Raw genomic sequence first — 20048 nt, forward strand, 5'->3', positions numbered from 1 at the left:
CGCCACACAAGCTCTACACACCCGCAACACTTGTACCACACACGCTCCACATGATACACACGCGCCCCATAATTATATCGATGCCACATACACGCAACACACGCGCCATACTTGCTCCTTTAAGCGCAACGCATGCGCCTGTTTCTTAATTTACCTACCTACATAGAATGTCAATCCTAAATACAGCAGCTCGATTACCTACCAATCGCATAGAGATATTTAAAACACTCGGCTGCATCAATTATTTAATGTCGTTAGTCAAGTTGTTGACTCAAGAGACGGTTATTCTCAAAGTTGCTCTGCAATGGTTTTTGGGACTTTTGAACTCCTGCTCTGACTGTTCTACGTAAGTGTCAGCATCATTAAATTAATGTAGCTACAATAAGATCCATTAGGCCGATGATTAGATCTTTTTTAGGTACCTATACCGCCATATACCTACTCTAATATTAGCTATTGACGAACTCGCTGACGCTAAGTGCGTCACATGATGCCTATACTGTACAGCTATTATGATTCCTAGTTCCATGCACGCAGAAGAGCGAATGATGTTATAAGTAGAAATCGGGTCACGACTGTCGAAAGATTAATTCAGGAATTTATATTTTCTGAATTTACTCTTGAAAGTCTAGTTCAGTGGCAGACTTCGGGTGTAACTAGTTACTGTTAGCTGGCTTATGTATGCACTTACATACTTTTAATAGTAGTTAGGTAGTAAGTGCAATGCTCTTTCTTTTCTATATTATGCATGTATTTTATACATATAAAGCTTCGTCTTGAATTATTCTATCTATTGAAAAAACCGCATTAGTCATGCATAGGGACAGACAGCAGGAAGCGCCTGTTTTATACTAACTAGGTATTATATGTAGTGACAGTGATGGTATTGCAAATGCTATTTGAGTTAAATAGCTTAAAATAACGGCTTTTTTGCTTATAAAGATTAGTAGTTAGGTAGTTAGGTGCTCCTAAAATTTGAATAATTTTCTAATTAACTACTTTACTTACTTACCTACTTATTGCTTAGGCAAATGTTAAAGATCGTTATCTTTTTAATTCGCATTTGTTTTAGATCTCCAGCCTTATTGTATGCAAAGAAACTGTTACATCGTATGACCGACCAAGAACTCATGGTAAATCATTTTTTACAAACAGGAATAATTTAGTAGGTACACTGAAGCTCATCAAAGATTCAAGGCGCAGTGTCTAGCAGGAATTCAAATTGTAAAGCTGGATGCGTTCGTTCTAATCATGGTGTGACTGATGGTTGCAACAAAACAATCGATCGAGCTTTCACGGAATTCACATACCAATCGCTAGATGGCGCATCTGTTTGTGAACTTTTGACGTGAACTTGACTAAAACTTTTTTAAGTTTTAACAACTTAACCAAAATACTTGAGCTTTTTGTAGATTTTATATTGTGATACTGATGTAAAATGAAATATAAGTGTGTTTTGATCGCTGTCCTACGGTGAAATTATGTTTTTATTGTTTTCGAACCCTGTCGTACGGAAATAAATCTGTGAACTTAGTCTCTACAACATTTAAAGAATTTGAGTGATTCAGGTAAGAAATATTTATTAATAAACATGCTTTCCTCTACTTTTAAACAATCTCTGTACAGGCTATGCAAAAACAAGATTTCAGACAAAGTTTAAAATCGAATTCTTTACTTTCTCCTTTCGATTTCTAATCCATGGGCAGATTGTTAATTATTAACTTCAGAGATTTGTCATTTGACCTATATTCCTTATTTATTATAATGATATTATGTAAATTATAATAACTTACTGATGTTACTTATATACCTATATAATTTGGTACTTACCTATGACTGTAAAATAGAAATAAGTACTTAGAGATTTTGTAACATTCTAAGTTAGGTATGAGAAACTGGAGACAAAACTAACACTTAAGGCTTTTCGGGGTGGCCCAGGACACTGTTTAGAGGCATACACAGAAAACGATCTATTCTATAAAGAACATAAAAAATTTCTTATGTGCTTGTAAACTGTGCCTACTGCCTATCTCCCTTTCAGGATGTGCTTATGCATAGAGTTTCTCAATTATTACAGTAACTACATAAGTTATTATGTATCTGAACCTGGTTTCAATAGGTATACTTCTTAACAGGATAAAAGTAATTTGTAAAAAAATAAAACAACATTAAAAATATGTAAAAAAAATTGTATATTCAATGATTTCATTCAATTAAATGCATCAGTCTTATGAATAAAAACAATTTAACCTAAATTAATTTTAATGGCATTTAAACATCGTTATTTTACGTAAGGCCTTCCTTTACTACTTTGCACCTTTTATCACTTGTTGAAAAAAAGCTACAAATTACTTACTGCTATACCTAAATATGGAATATTTATACTATGGGGAATTCATGTACAATGTGCAAGGCCAAGTTCTCATTTCTAAAAAGCTATCAAGTGCAATTCTTCATTTATTTTCTACTTTTCTTATGTTCTTTATGAGATTTCTTGGATTTTTTAGACTTTTTCTTGTGTTTTTTCTTTTTCTTTTTGTGTGAATCTGAATCATCACTTTCTGATGATGATGATGATGAACTACTGCTACTTGATAAGGATGTACTTGATGATCTAGAACAAAATCATAAATATATTATGTATTCTTGCTGTGTCAGTGACAGTGTTGTTTAAGTTTTAAAGAAGGATATAGAACTACAACTCAGTCGCGCTAAGTTTGCACCTTACTGGAATGCAGCGCCTCTCTTACTTTGCCGCTCACCGCATACCGTACCTAAGCGTCAGTGTGACGTAATCGACGCGAGGTGCAAACTTAGCTGACCAAGTTCTAAAAAAGATTTTATCTTAACGGGTATGATTTGTTGCCCCAAAGTCTGAACAGTATGTTCTTCTTCATTAAGATCTGCCATATGGGTTGGATTGTTAGCAAGTTTTCTATTATAAATATCCCTGTGCCATATGCCCACACTAGCATCGGTTGCCAAGACAGGAGTGTGAGTGGTTCGATTTACAACCTGTGCTATAGTACAGAACTCTGCATTTGCAAGAGTAAATGCAGAGTTGGCTATTACAAGTCAGACTATTGTGAGGATAAGTAATTATGGTGGGGTACTTGTGAGTAATGGCTATTAATTCTAATTTCTGGTATATATACAACAGATAAGGAATAGAAACACAGAAAATGATTTAAAAATATCACTAAATTACCTAGATCTCTTCCTTTTCTTAGATTTCTTTTTCTGCTTCACTTTGTTCAATTTTTCTTGCAATTTTTGTCTTAACTCTGCCTCTCTTAAGCTCTGCAGTGGTGTTGCATATTCCTCTTCACTGTCACTGCTTGTACTGCTTACATCTAGAACTATTTCTTTATTTGGGTCAACCTACAAAAAAATCAAATTAATAATTTAAGGTATGATAGCCTTCTGGTTAAGTCAGTTGGGGGATCCGGGATTTGATTCTAGACAAGCACTTCTAAGTTTTCAGGGTATGTGTTTTTAAGCTACTAAATACCATTTGCTTTAACAGTGAAGGAAAATAGTGAGAAAACCTGCATCAGCCAGTGTAGAGGACTATGACCTAAATCCTTCTCATTTCACTGTATTTGTCTCTATCTTCTTAGATAGATGCTGACGGTAAAATTTAAGATAAATTTAATGATGAATGTGCAGGTAATATAACATTCAAATAGTGTTTTTGTTAGTATTAAACTTACTTTTATAAAGTTTCGACACTGAAAGGTTAGGTGTCCGGCATAACCACACTTTTTGCACGCCGCTCTCGAGCTGTCTTTACCTATTTTATTTACTAAGTCAGTGTAATTGGACATTTTATTATTTTTCTGTTAGAAAATACGTAAAAAGCTCGAAAATCGTACAAAAACGATTTCTAAATCCAATCCTACACAACGCAAACAGTGTTGCCAACTCTTTAAAACTGTTTGTCGCTGTGATATGAGGCCTTCGAAAAGTCGCCAGATATCGCCATGCGTAGAAAAAAAATCGTTAAAAATTGCTGAAAAAAAAATAGAAAACCAATAATGTACACAATAAATGACAATTTTTTTACTGGATAGTGAAACTTAATAGAAAAAAACCGAGTAGCAGTAACATTATTAATTAGGTTGGACGTTTCTACTAACTTAAAATACGTTGACGAAAAAAATTTATAAATAAAAAAATTACAAATATCAAGGAACTGACTTAGAAGCAAGCCTCATAATTATGTGATCTAAGACCGTGATCTCCATTTCATAGGTAATTTTTTTTTCAACCAAGACACTTTTCAAAAGTATTTTTTTTTGTCACAAAATGAAAAAAGTTCTCGCTTCTTTGAAAATTCATCAGATCTGGCGACTTATCGCTAAATTGGCAACACTGAACACAAACATCGTTGACAGTTGACGTCTGCTGTCTATTTGACAGATCAACTTGACAAGTGACAGTTAAAACCATAGGTAAAAAATTAAAACACGTTCCATTCCACGCTATTTTTTTAAAGAAAACGCTCATAAACCATTATTATTTGAACAGACATGCAAGATTTACATAAAATGAGATAGAAGAAATGTTAAGAAGATGGCAGAGTTCTTGCCACTGTGCGACGTGCTGTTCAACGTGATATCACTCGCTGGGTACTTCTGCGATGTGGTTTTCGACCTCGTGATGGGCTATGCGCTACTAGAACGGGGATATAAATGTACATTTGCAGCCACTATATCTATTGTCATCACGTCGCTACTCATATCACAGGTTTGCATGACAAGATATTCGATATGTGAGGAAAGCTTAAGGCGTTGTCCTAATACAATGCGAATGCGCGATCATTGCCAGTTCGCGCTAATTTTACTCGTATGAACGCGACATAACATACAAACATACTGATCTCGAATAGTTGTTCTAATTAGCATTCGCGCGATGTCGCGAAATCGCGTTGTATTAGGACGACGCCGAAATGCTGTTAAACGTATACCTAACATACCAATGTAATAAATCCGAAAGTATGTACCTATGTCTGTCTGCCTGCTAGCTAGCTTTTCACGGCCCATTCGTTTAACCGAATTCGACGAAAGGCATTGAAATAGTTTGCATCCCAGGAAGGACATAACATTTATTCCGGAAAATCAAAGAGTTCCCGCGGGATTTAAAAAATCTTTATTCCGCAGACGAAGCCACAGGCATCATCTAGTATCACTTAATGGGTACTTTTTAACCACTTCCAAAAAGGAGAAGGTTATTGTGCTTATACGGATTTTCTCGGATTGTATTACTCAGTCTATAAAACAGGCGACTGGTATTTTTCCTTTAAATCCATGAAAGACAAAATACCAATAATTATGGTTCAACACGTTTCCAGGTGTTATCGCTTCGCTGGTACCTGCATGTGTGGTGGGCGAGCGAGGGGCGCAAGGACCGGCCGCCGTGGCTGCCCATACTCCTCCATTGTCTGCAGATGGGGGTGCTGTGGCGGTACGCGCGACTGCTCGTACCCGTCGAGCTGAGACGAGTGAAGCACCAAGTTCGAGATCTATGTAAGTGATTAGTAATAATAATGTCTTTCCGACCGAATTACGGCCAACGGTGGCGACGGCTGTTGCCTAATCTCCATAGAGATAAGCCACTGCGCCGGAGATATTATAGTGCACAAGTGTGTGCGCAAACACAGGTGCACTCTCTATTCCCTCACTCTTATAATCCGATAGGACGGTAATCGGCACGATCATGCGCAGGACCGACGGTTTTAGGTGCTCTCCGAGGCACGGGGGTGCAACACCGCTAACCTCCTTTATACGGGCTATTAGGTACAGAAAATCCTTAACAATATCCAATCCCTGACTATTTTTTGCCCCGCCCTGGGAATCGAACCCAGGAAATCCTCATGTGCAGTCGAACATGCTGCAGTCATGACTCATGAGGCAACGACAACAAAGATCTCTTTCGTGATCATCAAACCCTCGAAGAACTTAGGAAATGACACCAATAAAAAACAATCATTTGGTAATAGATACTGAATTACCTAAGGCTGGTTATACAACTGTACTGAGCGGAGACACAAGTGAGGCGCTAGAACATCGTTTCACAGCAACACGGATTGTTTCGTACGGGACACGCTCCGGGTAGAGTCCGTACCCGTACACGTACGGGTCTTCCGTACTACGGGCGATCCGTACAGATCTCCCGTACAGCTGTGAAACCAGCCTTTCTGTTTCTGATCAGAGTTTCTGGTCTAGTTATCATTTGTATGGGATTACAGAACAGAGAGAGCCCTATACTTATAGCCCTAACTTCTTTCCGTGGATAGATAATAGTATGGAATATTTGGTAGGCATGCTGCGGTTGGTGCACGCGTTCTGCGAAGCAGCACCGATGCTACTGCTGCAGTTGCACATACTGCTGAAGGACGCTGACCTGGACCCCGCCAACGAGCTGGCGATCACTCCAGACCCCACCGTGGATGAGCCTTCAGGTAACAGTCTTATAAATACCTTGCTCGTGTTATTGGCTGATAGCTTTAGCCAGTTATAATACTACCACTTTTATAAATTACTTGAGCAAATTTTGTTGAAATCTATAGATAGACAGCACTTTAACCACTTTAACTTTGCTTAGACTTAAGTTTCAGTTAAAATGAGATATATGCCAGCGGTATAACAGTGTCTTAAGTCTGAGCATAGTCAAAGTGCGCTCTATGATAGTGCGTTCCATCTATAGAGCGCTGTGTGTTCCATCGTAGCGCCTAAACTACTGGGCCGATTTTGACGAATGAGGTGTCAATTCATTTGTTGTAAAGGTCCGGGTGACACAGGCTATATTGTTACGAAAAAATTGACCTATCGGATGTTACATAAAATACTCCAATTTTTTTTTTTACTATTGGTATCGAGTGGGATGTCAAATGAAAGAAGAGAAAATTCTGAGTTCTGAGTATAAATGTATGAGAACATTAAAATATACCAAGCGACATAAAACATTTTTAGTCTTACATTTCAGCGTTTATTACGACAATCATAGTCTGGTTTTAGTTTTCAACTTTATTTTGTTGTTTGTAATAGCCCTTGTATACGTAGTCATTAATGTTGGTAGCGAACAAAGCGTTCGCGGAGCTGAACGTGATATCGGCGTCCCTGTCGCTGTTCTCGGTGTGCTGGGCGCTGGCCAGCTTCAGCAAGAACGTGCGGCTGCAGAACGTGCACCGCCTCGTGCTCACTTGGCTCGGAGTTATTTTTCAAGTGAGTATGCCTTGTTTAACCTTGTTCCTTAATCCAAACTCTTAAGGTTCAATTTTCGATGGAATAATTTCACTTATGCGTCAGCCCCATATAATGGCACAAACCTTTTCCCAGTCACTTCCCAACTGCTTTAAAACTACGATTTTTTTTTCTTGAACGTAAAGTGGCAGCAGCACTCTACTAAGATAACAATCTAGCCTATGAGTGAAGCTAATAAGAAATATAAACGTACTTGTACCTAAGAATCGGTCCATTAACTTATCTCAGTTTATGGTTAAAAGTTTCTATTAGGAGACACTTTGTTCATGTGTTCTTGACTTCGAAAAATATATAAAAAGACAAGATCTAATCTTTTCAGCCTCGCTTGTATTTTATCTAATTATTGTATCTAATTCTTCCATTGTTTGATGCAGTTTTTGTGGCGGCTCGGAACGGTGTCGGCGCGGATATGCGCGCTCAGCGTGTACGCTCTAGTCTACGAGTATTGGGTGTTTTTAGTTATAGGTAAACATCTCCTTATTTCCTACTTACCACTTACTTTGTTCCAAGTATTGTTACTTGGAACGTATTGTCGATGCTAGACTCGTTTCCGTGGTTGCCAGGTCTCCACTGGGTGTCGATGTTCCTGTGGCTGATCTCGCCGAAGAACGTGTTCCACGGCGAGCGCATCAGCCGGCCGCGAAAGGCGTGCCTGTCCGCGCTCATCGCCTTCGTCTACGTGTTCGCGTACATCAACTTGCAGGAACACAACCATAGGCAGAAAATGGTGAGCGTTCATCCTTTGAACTTTCTCTTTTACACAGGATAAAGTTCAAAACTACTAACTATTCCTCTTAATAAACGCTAAAATATTGAAAAATTCTTTTTTGTCGCTTCATCGCTAATATTATATTTATGAACTCGGAATTTTCTTCTCTTTCATTTGATATCTCACTCAATAGGTACGATAGCAAAAAGAAAAAAAATTGGGTTCCCACTTTTTTGGATGTAACGCCCGCCATACTGGTTTTGTCCATATAAAACACGTAGTGATTACATACTCTTTGATATGAAATGCCACCCGGACTTTAATAATGAATAGATTAACATAAACGGCACAGATTATTGGTGCATCTAGAATTGAAAAATCAGCCTTAAATGAAGTAACTTGTCTATAGGTTGTTTTCTACTGTGTGATGTGCGTCGAGAACTGCGTGCTGGTGACGGCTTGGTGGTGGTCGTGGCGCGGGGCGCTGAGGCCTGCCACTCTCGCGGCCTCGGCGGCCTCCGCCACTCTCGCGGGGCTCGCCTTCATGTTACTGTACTACAGGTAAGAATAGAATAGAGAACTGTGTGCTGGTGATGGCTCGGTGGTGGTTTTGGCGCAGAGCCCTGAGGCCTGTCACCCTCGCGGCCTTCGCCTCTCTCATTACTACTGATATTCTAGCATCAGCAAACAACCCAAATGCGCTACAGAAACAAGACAATCCCGTCAGAGGCTTCAACAATTGTCAACCGATACACGTCCACATACATAGATCTCTTGTAGAAACTTCCACACGCCACGCTCTTACGCCGCTTGAATCCAGCGGCTCCCTGCAATTTGGTTGAAGTCACCTGATCCATCTGGAGGTCTATCAACGCTGCGCTTTTCGGTGTGAAGTCGCTATTCCCAGATCGCTATTAAGCTATAGCCATATTTTGAACTAAGTATATGCCACATCAATTGTCACTTCAGTCTCACCGCCCGTTGAGCTATTTTGGTTGCTCTGGCTATTCTACGGATCTCCCTATTTTTTACTAGATCACGTATGGTTCGGCCACAATATCGGGATTCAGCGAATGATTCGTAATATCACCAATTATGTGGCCACCGGCAATCTTATTGTTCCGCTAATTTGCGCTAACCCGAATGTAGCTCGGTGTTGAGTCAGCATTTACCAAATCCCGACTGTGGAGCCGTGGCAGTAGAGAAACTCCGAGCATAGCTTCCTCTATCGCCCACAATATGTATTGATAAGTCCGTTTAATCTGCAGGTACTTCCACGTGCGTCGACTCGGCTACATGTTGGGCGAGCATCAACAGGGCACCAATAGTACAAATGCATCATCACAAAACAAAAATGGTAAAGTATTTTCAGAAAAATGTCAGTATTAAGTTTGCACCTCGCTAGAATGCGGCGCCTCTCCCACTTCCCCGCTCACCTCCCCGCGGTCGAATTGTCGCGTCAGTACGGTTCGCATACCTGTCTATGAGCGTCAGTGTGACGTAATCGACGCGAGGTGCAAACTTAGCTTGACCGAGTAGTATCATAAGGTATCATAGGTAATTTAAAAAAAACCACATTGGTAAGGCTTTTAATTGGCGTCGTTGTTATAGGTAAACCCAGTCAAACTGACAATGCGGTCATACCCGGTGTGTTCAACTGTAGATTTTCCAACCCAGTCAATAATAGGTAAGTAAGTTTTAAAACTATTTTTTTTAACAGCCTAAGAAAAAGTCACAGAAAATATACCTAATATTTCGGTTAGGAGACGAATAGGGGTCTTGGATTGTAGTAATAAAATAATGTGATGTTTTGTATAGTGGTAATTTATGGGGCTAGAATTCATTATTAAAGAGAATAATTTAAAAAATTGGATTTTTCGTTATTTTGCAATAATAATTATAGACCCTCGGTGTGCGAGAAGAACTCGCACTTGGCCGGTTTTTTTTTTAAATCAAATACATATGTAGTTTATTGACTAAATTCCTCTCTATTTGAAATTTCGTTTCACTGGCCGCTCTCAAAATAAGATCCTGTATATCCTTAGCGCAGCAAATGGTCGTAAGAAGAAAAAACCTACCTCGTTCGTGCCCCCGCCCGCCGCGCCGCCCGCCGCCTTCTGGAGGCGCCCGCTGCCCGCCGCGCACAACCATCATGTGAGACTATGACCTGACCAGGAATATAAAAACTTCCTCTAGGGGCGCCACTCATACATGGTCTACTGGCCACTAATGGCCTTGTATGTTGTATGTATTTTATTTTTCTGGTCAGGCTTTACCAATCTAGTTATTACTTTTTCTAGTACTCATACTGTACTTACAGGTAAGTATACTGGACATTGCCACTAATTATATCCACCACCCACTAACTACACTCATAAATGCTCGTTACGTAATGAATTTGTGAATAAAGTTTGAATAAGGCAATAGAAAATTTTAGATATATTTCTGATAAAACTTAAATTAGCTTGAATAAACATAGTGACTCTCTGGTTCCATCGTTTTCACAATGTTGGGATTTATGTACATGTTAAGTTTTGCGTGTTAGGAAGTTTTACGTCGAATAAAACTGCCACCAATACCTACTCATATGTGTTTCCTTCTCGTACTTACCAAAAGTAATCCAAGTTACGGACAAATTGATAACAATTAATTACTTCATTTGAATAACTTAAGTTTTATTTCAATATTTTTCTTATATTTTAGGGTGGCTCATCAGAAAACGAAGGATCGAGCGTCGGGTCCCGAGTGAACATTCAGCAGAAATTACAAGAGAAGAAACAAAAACAACTCGCAGAACTTAGAGTAATAGAGGAGGAAATCAAACAGGGGAAGTTAGCCAAAACCACGCCAGTTGCGGCCGAAGAAATATACAGCAGTCTGCAAAGACAGCCCATTCCGCGGGCGAAAACGCACGCAGAACCACCCGCGTGGCCCAGTATAGAAATGACACATTCATACCAAAACTACCCCGTACTGCCACACACGTGCAATCTATACCCAACTTACACTGAAATAAAACCAGAGTACAACGTCCCAAACTTCCAAAACACAGAGACTAGCAACGATATAAAGATGCGCGTCCAGAATATATACAACCAAGACTCTAGAACTTTCTACGAGAATCCGTCCAATCTTCGAAACGAGGTCCCCAGAACACCGTTAAGATCCTCGAATTATCTAGTCCCCGAAAATAGAAAATACGAATCGAATGCCCAATGTCGGAGTCCGAGAAACGTGCTCAACAGCAGTCCAAGAAATTATCTACCAGATGTTAGCACTAACAATTATGAAGCAACGCAAAATAACGCAAGATCTGTGCAAAATAACTCGAGTATCTACTCTGAGGACCACAGGCAAAGTATTGGGGAATTTTCTGGATATTGTGAGGACAATAGTCAGAATGTGTACGGGAAGTACGGGGACGCCAAAGAGGAGTATGTATCAGCATTACACAATGCTCTAGCAAACGTCCAAAACATAGACAATATGAGGGGAATTTATAACGACGTGGGGTGTAGTCAGTATGGCCAGAATTGTGATAGGGTGTTCCCATACCAGTTGGGCGGGAAAAAAATGGAGCAAATGAGGAAGATGCAGAGGTGTCGTACCCCGGAGATATTGCTGGCGCCTCATTATTTGGAGGGGTGTAACAGACAAGTTTGCTGCAACTGGGGTGCGCCTTATACGTAAGTTTGTTTTTAAAAGGGTTTCTAGAGTTCCAGGACATCTTCGAACCTAGGTCCTAGGTAATTAACCTGGTGTTTATAATACCTCAGCTATTTGAACAGCTAGGTCTGTTGCTCACCTAGTTTTACTTCGCTACCACCATCTTCGCAAAATTCCCGTTATATTGAAAGTTATTGTGGTTTAAAATTATTACCAGAACTCTGTTCACTTCGACAGTATTCTTGGTCGATTCCAAACGGGTAGTGACCAAATGATTAGTGGCTGCTTGTAAGGGATTGCTTTAGCAATAATGCCGCCCTTGCACCTTCAGGTATAGTTTCTTCTGCGTGTTCTGTATATTATGTAATGTTTGTGTGTGCAATGAAGAATTCAAAATAAATAAAAATGAATGATTTTTAGGAGTTTATCAGTGATACATTTTTTTTTTCTCTCAGGAATAGGAAAAAAGAGGAGAACTCCGGCGTATCGGGCGGGGTGGGCAGCCCGAGCGGCGCGGCGGGCGCGGCGCCCAGCAGCGGCTCCGAGTCCGGGGAGGTGCCCGCGCGGGACACGCCGCGCCCGCCCAGCGACATCGACAGTCAGGTAATACTTCTGTCGACTTTGACAGTCAGCTTCTTTCTTATATCTCTTCAAAGCAATTCTCTCGGCTAAGTTCTTAGACATTATAGGATTAGAAGTAGTAACACATTTACTTCTTCTAACCCTTCTTCTAACCTAACCCTAGAAGTAGCAGCGTACACGGGTGCCGAGCGCCGCCTCCAAAGAGGCACTCTTTAAATTAAATATTTTTGAATTAACGACAAAGTTGTGCTTTTTAGGGCTCCGTACCTCAAAAGGAACCCTTATAGTATCACTTTGTTGTCTGTCTGTAGTATTTAAAGATCTTGTTTTAACCTTTAAGTTTTTTTATTAGAAGAAATGCCAAATAATGGGTAATTTCACAGATATCGCTACCACGTTCGTACACACTGCCGCGCGAGTTTCGCTACTGGAGGAGACGTCCTCGACTACGCGACGCTCATGTTCCCAGTAATAACAGCAGTGATGGTAAGTCCGTGTGGGTTTAGATATTTTAAAAATCCCGTGGGAACTCTTTGACTTTCCGGGATAAAAAGTATCCTAATATCTCAGTCTCCAGGATGCAAACTACCTGTACCAAAATATATGATGCCCGCGATTTTTCCAAGAAAAAAAATTGCCTATGTTCATTGCCGAGATGCAAGCTATCCTTATCCCTTCGTCAAAATCGATTAAACGGATGGGCCGTGAAAAGATAGCAGGTAGACAGAAACACTTTCACATTTATAACAATTAATAAAATTAGTATGGAATCGATTTAATTTTTTTCATGTTTTACTAATTGAACTTCTTATTACTTCAATGAAATATTCCCTACCGCCACCCAAAGAAGATTGGCATCAAAAATTTGTGTAACATAATATTTTGTTACTTCCCAGGCGACGTCGATAGCGGAGACAACGACAGCGACCGCCGCTCCAACTGCTCCGCCTCCTCGCAGATACAGCCCCCCACGTACGGCGAGACGTTCCAGTACAACCGTCCCGACATGGTGCCGCGGCAGGACGAGCGCTACAACGAGAACGCGTACGCCGCGTGCCCGGACCGGCGGCGGCGCGGCTTCCGGAAACAGGGGCCTAAGCCCGAGACTAAACTTTAGGCATCTACTCGAAAATTTCATGTACAAATGTCTGGATGCCGCCGTCAAAACGCCGGAATGAATCCGGGCCGGCGGTAATTTAAACGAACGGCGGGACTAAACATTCGGTCCCGGCCGGACCATGAGGCCGCGACAAGACTTATTATCAAAGCGCGAACGTAGCGTGCCCGGACCGACGACGCGCTGCTTCAGAAAACAGAGGCCTACCTAACTCTGACACTAAACTTTAACGTGTAAAATATCCAGTTCCGACGAAATATTTAATTACCTCGTACAAATGCCCGGAGTTCAGGAAACAGGAGCCTACTTTAGGTTGTCCATTTACAAAGAAACATTTCAGTAGTACAAATGCCTGGACATCGCCGTCGAAACACCGATATAATAGCGTGTACGAAGCGTGCCCGGACCGGCGGGACTACATATTCTGTCCATTTACGTAGATTTCAGTATTTACAAAAACAAATGCCCGGAAATGGTGCCGCGACAAAACAACCGTTGCAATGAGAACGTATTGCTTAGACCGATGACAGTGCGGCTTCAGGAAACAGGGGCATAAGCCTACTTTTTTAAGTAATTCTGTTCAATTACAAGAGTAACAGACTTAGCTCAACGAATTAGCAAGCTGAAGTTTGTCGTAGAACCGATGGCCTCTGGGGCAGACGTATTCTAGAGGGGAGGCCGCGTTCTAGAGGGGAGGCAAGCGTAGTGTGATACGACCCTAATAGCGTGATGTGGTTGGATGAGAAATGCGGAAGATCGTGTGTGGTCGCGCGCCCTCGGATAGCAGTGGACGATAACAGGCTGATGGATAAAAATGAAAGAATATTCCAGCAGGTCCAAATACAGGGAGTTGTGGATCAGGGATATGTGATCTATCATCAAGAAATACGTAATGTTCCCGGACCGAACTCACCGAAGACAGCGCGGTTTCAGGAAACAATGAACTTAAGTAAAAAACCTAGGAAGGAACTTAAAAATTTAGTTACATTTATTTTGAGATTAACTTTTAGTATTTATTTAGGAACCGTTAACGCTTCTTCACATTTGTGAACTTTTAATAAGACATCACGGGGTTTGACATCTCAGACGAAATAACGTAACTCCAGTCACGATTTTAACTAATGACTCGAGTTTTATTAATTTGTCCAAATATGATATGTCAAAACGAAAGGTTTCCCCGATTCATAGCCAATTTTCTCCTTAGACGAGTGTCCTATAAGTTCTTATTATGTGAAAATTCTATAATTTGTATATTGAAAAGTGCCTTATCTTGTTTATAAGTGTAGTCCACCACCAAAAAGGTTTTGGTAGAAGAGATATAGGTAAATAAGTAAACTAACAGATTCGAAAGTAAGAAAGTAACTAAACTTATTTTGTAAAGTAAAAAGTTACATTTTATAAATGATATTAAGTTTTATAGGTTATAAAATTGTAAACTTTGTACTATTGTATTATATATATTGTATATTTGTATATTTATGTATCTAAACAGTTGTATAGAAGAAGGATGTATGTGACAAAAAAAAAACATAATATAGACATTTCAAACTTTTATTTGCTTTATTATCTATATTCCAATTGTAAAAGGGAAACCAATCACTCTGTGTCTACTACTTTTCTACGGATCGTCTGCCATTTACACAATATAAAGAAACATCAACCAAAATAAGGTTTAATTCACAATTACACATTTAATGTTGATTAAATCTATCTTAGAACTAATGGTCTGGTCGCACCGAGAGTTGACTGAAGGAGGAACCTATATAAAGAATAACCAAAAATTGTAATAGAATATCGGTGCCGTTTATTTAATAACAGTTTTTCCATTTTTCAGCATCATTTAACGTCACTATCGTCGCTGGTATGCAGGGCCTGACGATGTCCAGGGTCTCATGATGGAGCAACCCCTACTATATATCCATCATAACTCCGTCGCTTGAGCTCGTTGGATTTGTCTTATTCATTTTAGTATATTATAGCTTAAGTAAAAGCTAGTTCTTAAAAAGATTTTTTAATTGATTTTATTTTTATTATCAAAGTGTGCAATGCAAAAAGATGCTGAATTATGGATATAATCTTTATTATATACCTAAGACTTCACCCAGATTGACTTACTTAACTTTTGAAGGCTTGCATAGTACAGCTGTTCTATTTCATGAAGACTGCTCAGCTTTGGGTGTGTTAGTGAGTGTACCGATACGCGTTAACGCATTTGTGTGCGTAACGTAAACGTCGCAGTCGAGACTGACTGTGATCTATAGAGCGCACTTTGAGTTTGCTTAGACTTAAGACACTGTTAAAACGAGACAGCGTTATACCGCTTGCATAGATCTGTCTCTTTTTAACTGAAACTTAAGTCAAAGCAAAGTCAAAGTGCGTTCTATGGATTTCAACCTGAGTGCCACGCATATTGCACCTGTAACAATGTGTACGTGTACACTCACACAAACATAGCCAAACGGTTTCCGTGAAATAGAACCTCTATATTCATACATTGCAACATTTATATTGCGGTCAAAGCAAGTTCAAATGCAGAAAATATAATCACAAGTCAATCCAGTCACAGCCCTAGATATCAAGATATTTCGGAATGCGTCACGGAATAAAGACTTCAAATATAGACATAACAGGTCTCTATACCGGAAGGCATTCTGTAAAATCTAGGTGCGTCCAGACAATTATACCTAGAATGTTAGCTCACCCACGGACTTAGCGACTGTTCGGCCACAAGTAACAGAGAAAAACATACAAAAATGCTATACGAGCACCTTAACAGTGAAAACAAATCATTTATTTAATATTCATGCAATATTTCGCATTTGTATATGAACTTACACATGCCGTCAGGTAAAAAGATCTCATGGCAGTGGAAGCGATGTACCTGCGCGTGGGTAAGGTACTGTACTTTCCTACAGCGCGAGGAGCGAAAGGTCCATTACGGAACTGGAGCGCTTGGCAGTTCCTTGGCCGTGGTCACACCCGTGTCCCTAGAAGTTATCATGGGTATTTTTTTTGACCCGTAGTCCCTCCGAAAAATAGCTAACAAATTAAAATTGTACCTAGATCAAGTCATAATACAGTCAGGCATTATTAAAAAAACAACCGATTTCCAAGAATACACCACAAAGCGAAAAATAACGAATTTAAATGAAAATACGAAAGACACTGAATTCCGAAATCAAAGTTACATACTTTTTACGTTGTAGTGTTTTTCTTAAAATTTCGGTGTTTTTTTTGGAAAAAAGTTTTTAATTTTTTTATTTGATTAAAGACAAAAGTGAACATTTAATGAAAAGTGAAATGCCTTTGGCTTTATTATGACTCGACTCAGGTACAATTTTAATTCGGTAGCATTGTTATTGTATTTCTCGGAGGGACGGATACCTCCTACCATAAACAACCTCCTACAGACTACGAAGGGACTACCATTTTAATTCAGCAGCATTGTAATTTTCGGAGCGACCACAGGTAAAAACCCGTGATACATTCCAGAAACTATGGGAGGGACCACAAATGGCGGCGGCAGGCACCTTCGCTGTCATGCCTAAGTTTGTACCACCAAAAGGATCGATAGATCGCCCACTGCACTCAAAGTCACCTTTTTTACCTATTAGTTGTTAATCTCAGACGCATTGTCTGTTTCATATACTCGGAATAGCGTTATTGCACAAATCGTTACTTATTAAAAACTTAAAATTCTCAATAATTATTATAATAGTAGTTTGCTGCAACTGCTTTTAATTGATACACGAAAATCAAATCGATTAAAAAATATTATTACCATTTCGAACGGTGGCTTCACCAAAATTTTTGTATAAGAATAATTTTTTTTTTTCAATCTACCCGACGATGTCAGCGAAGCGATTCTCAAACGGTGCAGTCCTGTGTATTTACACGTCTTAAAAGTACACTTAATCAAACCTTACATAGATTCGCGATAGTGCTTAGACTGCAAATAATAGTTTACAGCCTACATTAGAAAAATAATCTTACATACCACACCTTTTAAAACGTGGGGCTGTACATAAAATACGTTGCGCAAAACTTCGAGTTATATCCGTAGCTTTCGTCTAATGTGTAAGGTTTAAAAAAAAGAAATATAAATAATAATTCATATTGCCTTAATACAACAAAATATTTATTGAAATTATACTTATTATAATAATAATTATAAACGAACACACTTATTTCTTGTAAGTACAAAAATAAAAATAATGACAATCGATTTTTCTCTCAACTACTCTTAAAACCAATGATTAATACATATTATATTCGCTTAATATACCTTCTAATGCTGGTTACAACCGACGGATCGAACCGCATGCACCGAACGCAGCGCATTTGCACTGAATATGCAGATGTCGCCAACAAAATATGTCGACAACATAACAATGACATCATTTGAGATATTTCTGCTGACGATACAACTCGCACTTTCAGTATCGAGAAAGCTTTGCTTTCGGTGCGTGCGGCCCGCATCGCAATATGCGGTCAGCTTTTGCTATTGCGAACGTATTTTATAAACTACCCCCCAATTAACAACATTTTATACACAGACATACAATCTGATGATACTCTACTAGGCGATTAATATGTTGTTAGTGAAATATGTCCGTCGAAGCCGGATCGAATATTTTGCTCATCGTACACGTTGGGCCAACCCGTCAGGCGTATATTAATTGCCGCGTGTGACCAGCAGACTGATGCACGCTTCGAAGGATCTTGGCGGAATTAGAAAGCGTTTACAAGTCAGCAGGCACTCGCCGAACACGTTCGGCCAACGTGAACTGGAGGCTTTAGATTTTGTACAATATTCGATGCTTATGATATACCAAATGTACGGAGTTAAATAGTTCTAGATAAAAACGAAATGGTCCCGACGCGGTACACTTTTCACAACAAAAGTCAGATTTCAAAATGAAACTTGTTTAAGGCGAATCATCACAGTACGTACGTCATACATATGTCGAATTAAATAAATACAGAATGGTGCTAAATTAGTTGTAATATCCGTACGAAATGCCTTCTCACGCGCCATTTTAACTCGATGGCTCAACTGTCATGTCAAAAGGTTCATCTTTAAAATAAGGTATAGTCATACTTTTGATATGGTACTTGACACAATGTTGAAATGGCGCGTGGGAAGTCATTTTTTATGAGTCATATTTGCTTTTCACATTGTTATCTGTAAAATAGCAATCATGATGGATTATAATCAATTAATACAATAATTTTATTTGAATAATTTTATATTTTTTGTTCCCAATAAATTCTAAATTTATTAATTCAATTCAAATACACACTGATAGCAAAATAATTCAATATAATATTTGTATGAAGTTTATACTGTCATCGTTCTCCTTATATTTTTATATTTTATAATAATATAAAAATAAAGTATTATAATAATTATAGATAACATCTCCATATTCTACCTCTATTGTAAGACATAAATGTAAATAGGATTTAGTGAATGAACCACTAGTGACTTTGATGTCTATACGTATGCTTAAAACCTGGTATATCAATCACGTACCTAGAGAGATAAGCCATAGTTTTTAAGGGAAAAATGTTCCAAGCAAAACTTTTCAAGAAACTTGATGTTTGGTGAAATATTTTCATTGACTTACTAAGGTTTCTAGATTATTTTTTTCAACTTTATGCCTTAAAGCATATGCAATGTGTAGGTAACAAAAAAAAATTAAAAGACATTCAAGAGAACAAGTAGTCACTATTAATTTTAGGCCTATTTGCACGAGGACGGTTTAGTTAAATTTTGTAATGCTGTCATTTTTTGGTAAGAATATTTGTCCCCAAAAGTAGCAGCATTAAAATATTTAAATCAATTTAACACTGAGTAGTTTGAAACAAATTCTAAAGTGGAGATTAAACTAATTTAATCACAAGAATTCTATGGAGACTAATGATTGAATGGGTTAATCTCCGTTTAAATTTTTGAATTTGTTTCGAACAACTCAGCGTGACTTATGCAAGTAGGCCTTACACTGGAATTCATAGTCAAGATAGGGGTTTCTTTAGAGGATGGTACAAACGATATATGTCACATTCAACCTTTATGCAATCGATAAAGGGTCAGATGACACATGTCGTCTGAATCGTCCTTTAAAGAAGCCCCTATATTGACTATGAATTCCGGTATTGTTTTAACTTTGATTTAATTCTATAAGCTTAAAAAAGAAGGTCATAGACAAGTGTTTATCTAGACAAAAGAGGCAGAATATGGATCGTCCAATAAAATTAATGAATACAATTAATACAAAATAAAAAAATAGACGAAACAAGTAATACAATAATGTATTTAGTGAACGCTTAGACTAGGGAACTACCCAGCGACCGCGCCGATGTGTGAGCGGGCGAACGGGAATTAGTCTAACTTATGTCGCTTACTGCGCTAAATGCTTGGGCCGACGTCAGCGCTCACGATGATATGAGCTGCAAGGAAACGAAACCTATTACTATTAGCCAGTGGATACACCTGTAAGTTTTACTCACGTAAGTAACTTACATGATTAAATTACGACAAAATTACTAATGTAAATTCTCTTATATGTACGTTTACCTTAGTGTTGATGTCAATTAATTACGTAAGCTACTTACATGAGCAAAACTTAAAGATGTAATCGAGGCCTTACATAAACTATTACTGTTGGATAATAATTGACGAGCTGATAAAATGATGCAAATTTAC

The 20048-nt window shown here is 38.8% G+C and overlaps 3 protein-coding genes across 6 annotated transcripts in view; 1 reads left to right on the forward strand and 2 right to left on the reverse strand.

The window, feature by feature from the left end:
• The first annotated feature begins 181 nt into the window (after window positions 1-181).
• Window positions 182-15099, forward strand: LOC123865530. Its single transcript, XM_045906607.1, has 16 exons — window positions 182-346; window positions 1073-1568; window positions 4531-4749; window positions 5354-5528; window positions 6323-6463; window positions 7081-7226; window positions 7640-7730; window positions 7829-7992; window positions 8384-8535; window positions 9243-9331; window positions 9586-9661; window positions 10020-10128; window positions 10678-11660; window positions 12096-12243; window positions 12606-12708; window positions 13119-15099. Exons 3-16 carry the CDS (start codon window positions 4576-4578, stop codon window positions 13337-13339), a joined length of 2772 nt encoding a protein of 923 aa, XP_045762563.1. The 5' UTR covers window positions 182-346; window positions 1073-1568; window positions 4531-4575; the 3' UTR covers window positions 13340-15099.
• LOC123865553 (protein SREK1IP1-like) lies at window positions 2174-4394 on the reverse strand. Of its 2 annotated transcripts, none has more exons than XM_045906645.1 (4): window positions 4381-4394; window positions 3714-3898; window positions 3209-3381; window positions 2174-2614 (listed from the first exon to the last, which is right to left on the reverse strand). In XM_045906645.1, exons 2-4 carry the CDS (start codon window positions 3825-3827, stop codon window positions 2458-2460), a joined length of 444 nt encoding a protein of 147 aa, XP_045762601.1. In that variant the 5' UTR covers window positions 3828-3898; window positions 4381-4394; the 3' UTR covers window positions 2174-2457. The 2 variants fall into 2 exon arrangements, with proteins under 2 accessions (XP_045762601.1, XP_045762600.1); XM_045906644.1 differs by lacking the exon at window positions 4381-4394 and having other exon boundaries at window positions 2174-2423; window positions 2454-2614; window positions 3714-3937.
• Window positions 14875-20048, reverse strand: part of LOC123865537 (protein DEK) — a 19728-nt gene continuing 14554 nt past the window's right edge. For all 3 annotated transcript variants that reach the window (XR_006795988.1, XM_045906626.1, XM_045906625.1), the window contains one exon: window positions 14875-19792. Coding sequence is in view for 2 of the 3 variants with exons in the window: in XM_045906626.1 (XP_045762582.1) it covers window positions 19778-19792 (15 nt within the window). In the remaining variant the exon portion in view is untranslated. The remainder of the gene's footprint in view (window positions 19793-20048) is intronic.

The sequence above is a fragment of the Maniola jurtina genome, chromosome 5 (genome assembly GCF_905333055.1).
Source record: "Maniola jurtina chromosome 5, ilManJurt1.1, whole genome shotgun sequence".
Taxonomy (NCBI): domain Eukaryota; kingdom Metazoa; phylum Arthropoda; class Insecta; order Lepidoptera; family Nymphalidae; genus Maniola; species Maniola jurtina.

Coding starts and splice junctions, on each gene's coding strand:
- LOC123865553 (XM_045906645.1), bottom strand. CDS start 3,827: ATGTCCAATTACACTGACTTAGTAAATAAAATAGGTAAAGACAGCTCG. Junction 3,382..3,713: donor AGTGTCGAAACTTTATAAAA/GTAAGTTTAATA, acceptor ATTTTTTTGTAG/GTTGACCCAAATAAAGAAAT. Junction 2,615..3,208: donor AAGAAAAGGAAGAGATCTAG/GTAATTTAGTGA, acceptor ATTTTGTTCTAG/ATCATCAAGTACATCCTTAT.
- LOC123865530 (XM_045906607.1), top strand. CDS start 4,576: ATGGCAGAGTTCTTGCCACTGTGCGACGTGCTGTTCAACGTGATATCA. Junction 7,227..7,639: donor GGCTCGGAGTTATTTTTCAA/GTGAGTATGCCT, acceptor TGTTTGATGCAG/TTTTTGTGGCGGCTCGGAAC. Junction 8,536..9,242: donor TTCATGTTACTGTACTACAG/GTAAGAATAGAA, acceptor TTTAATCTGCAG/GTACTTCCACGTGCGTCGAC.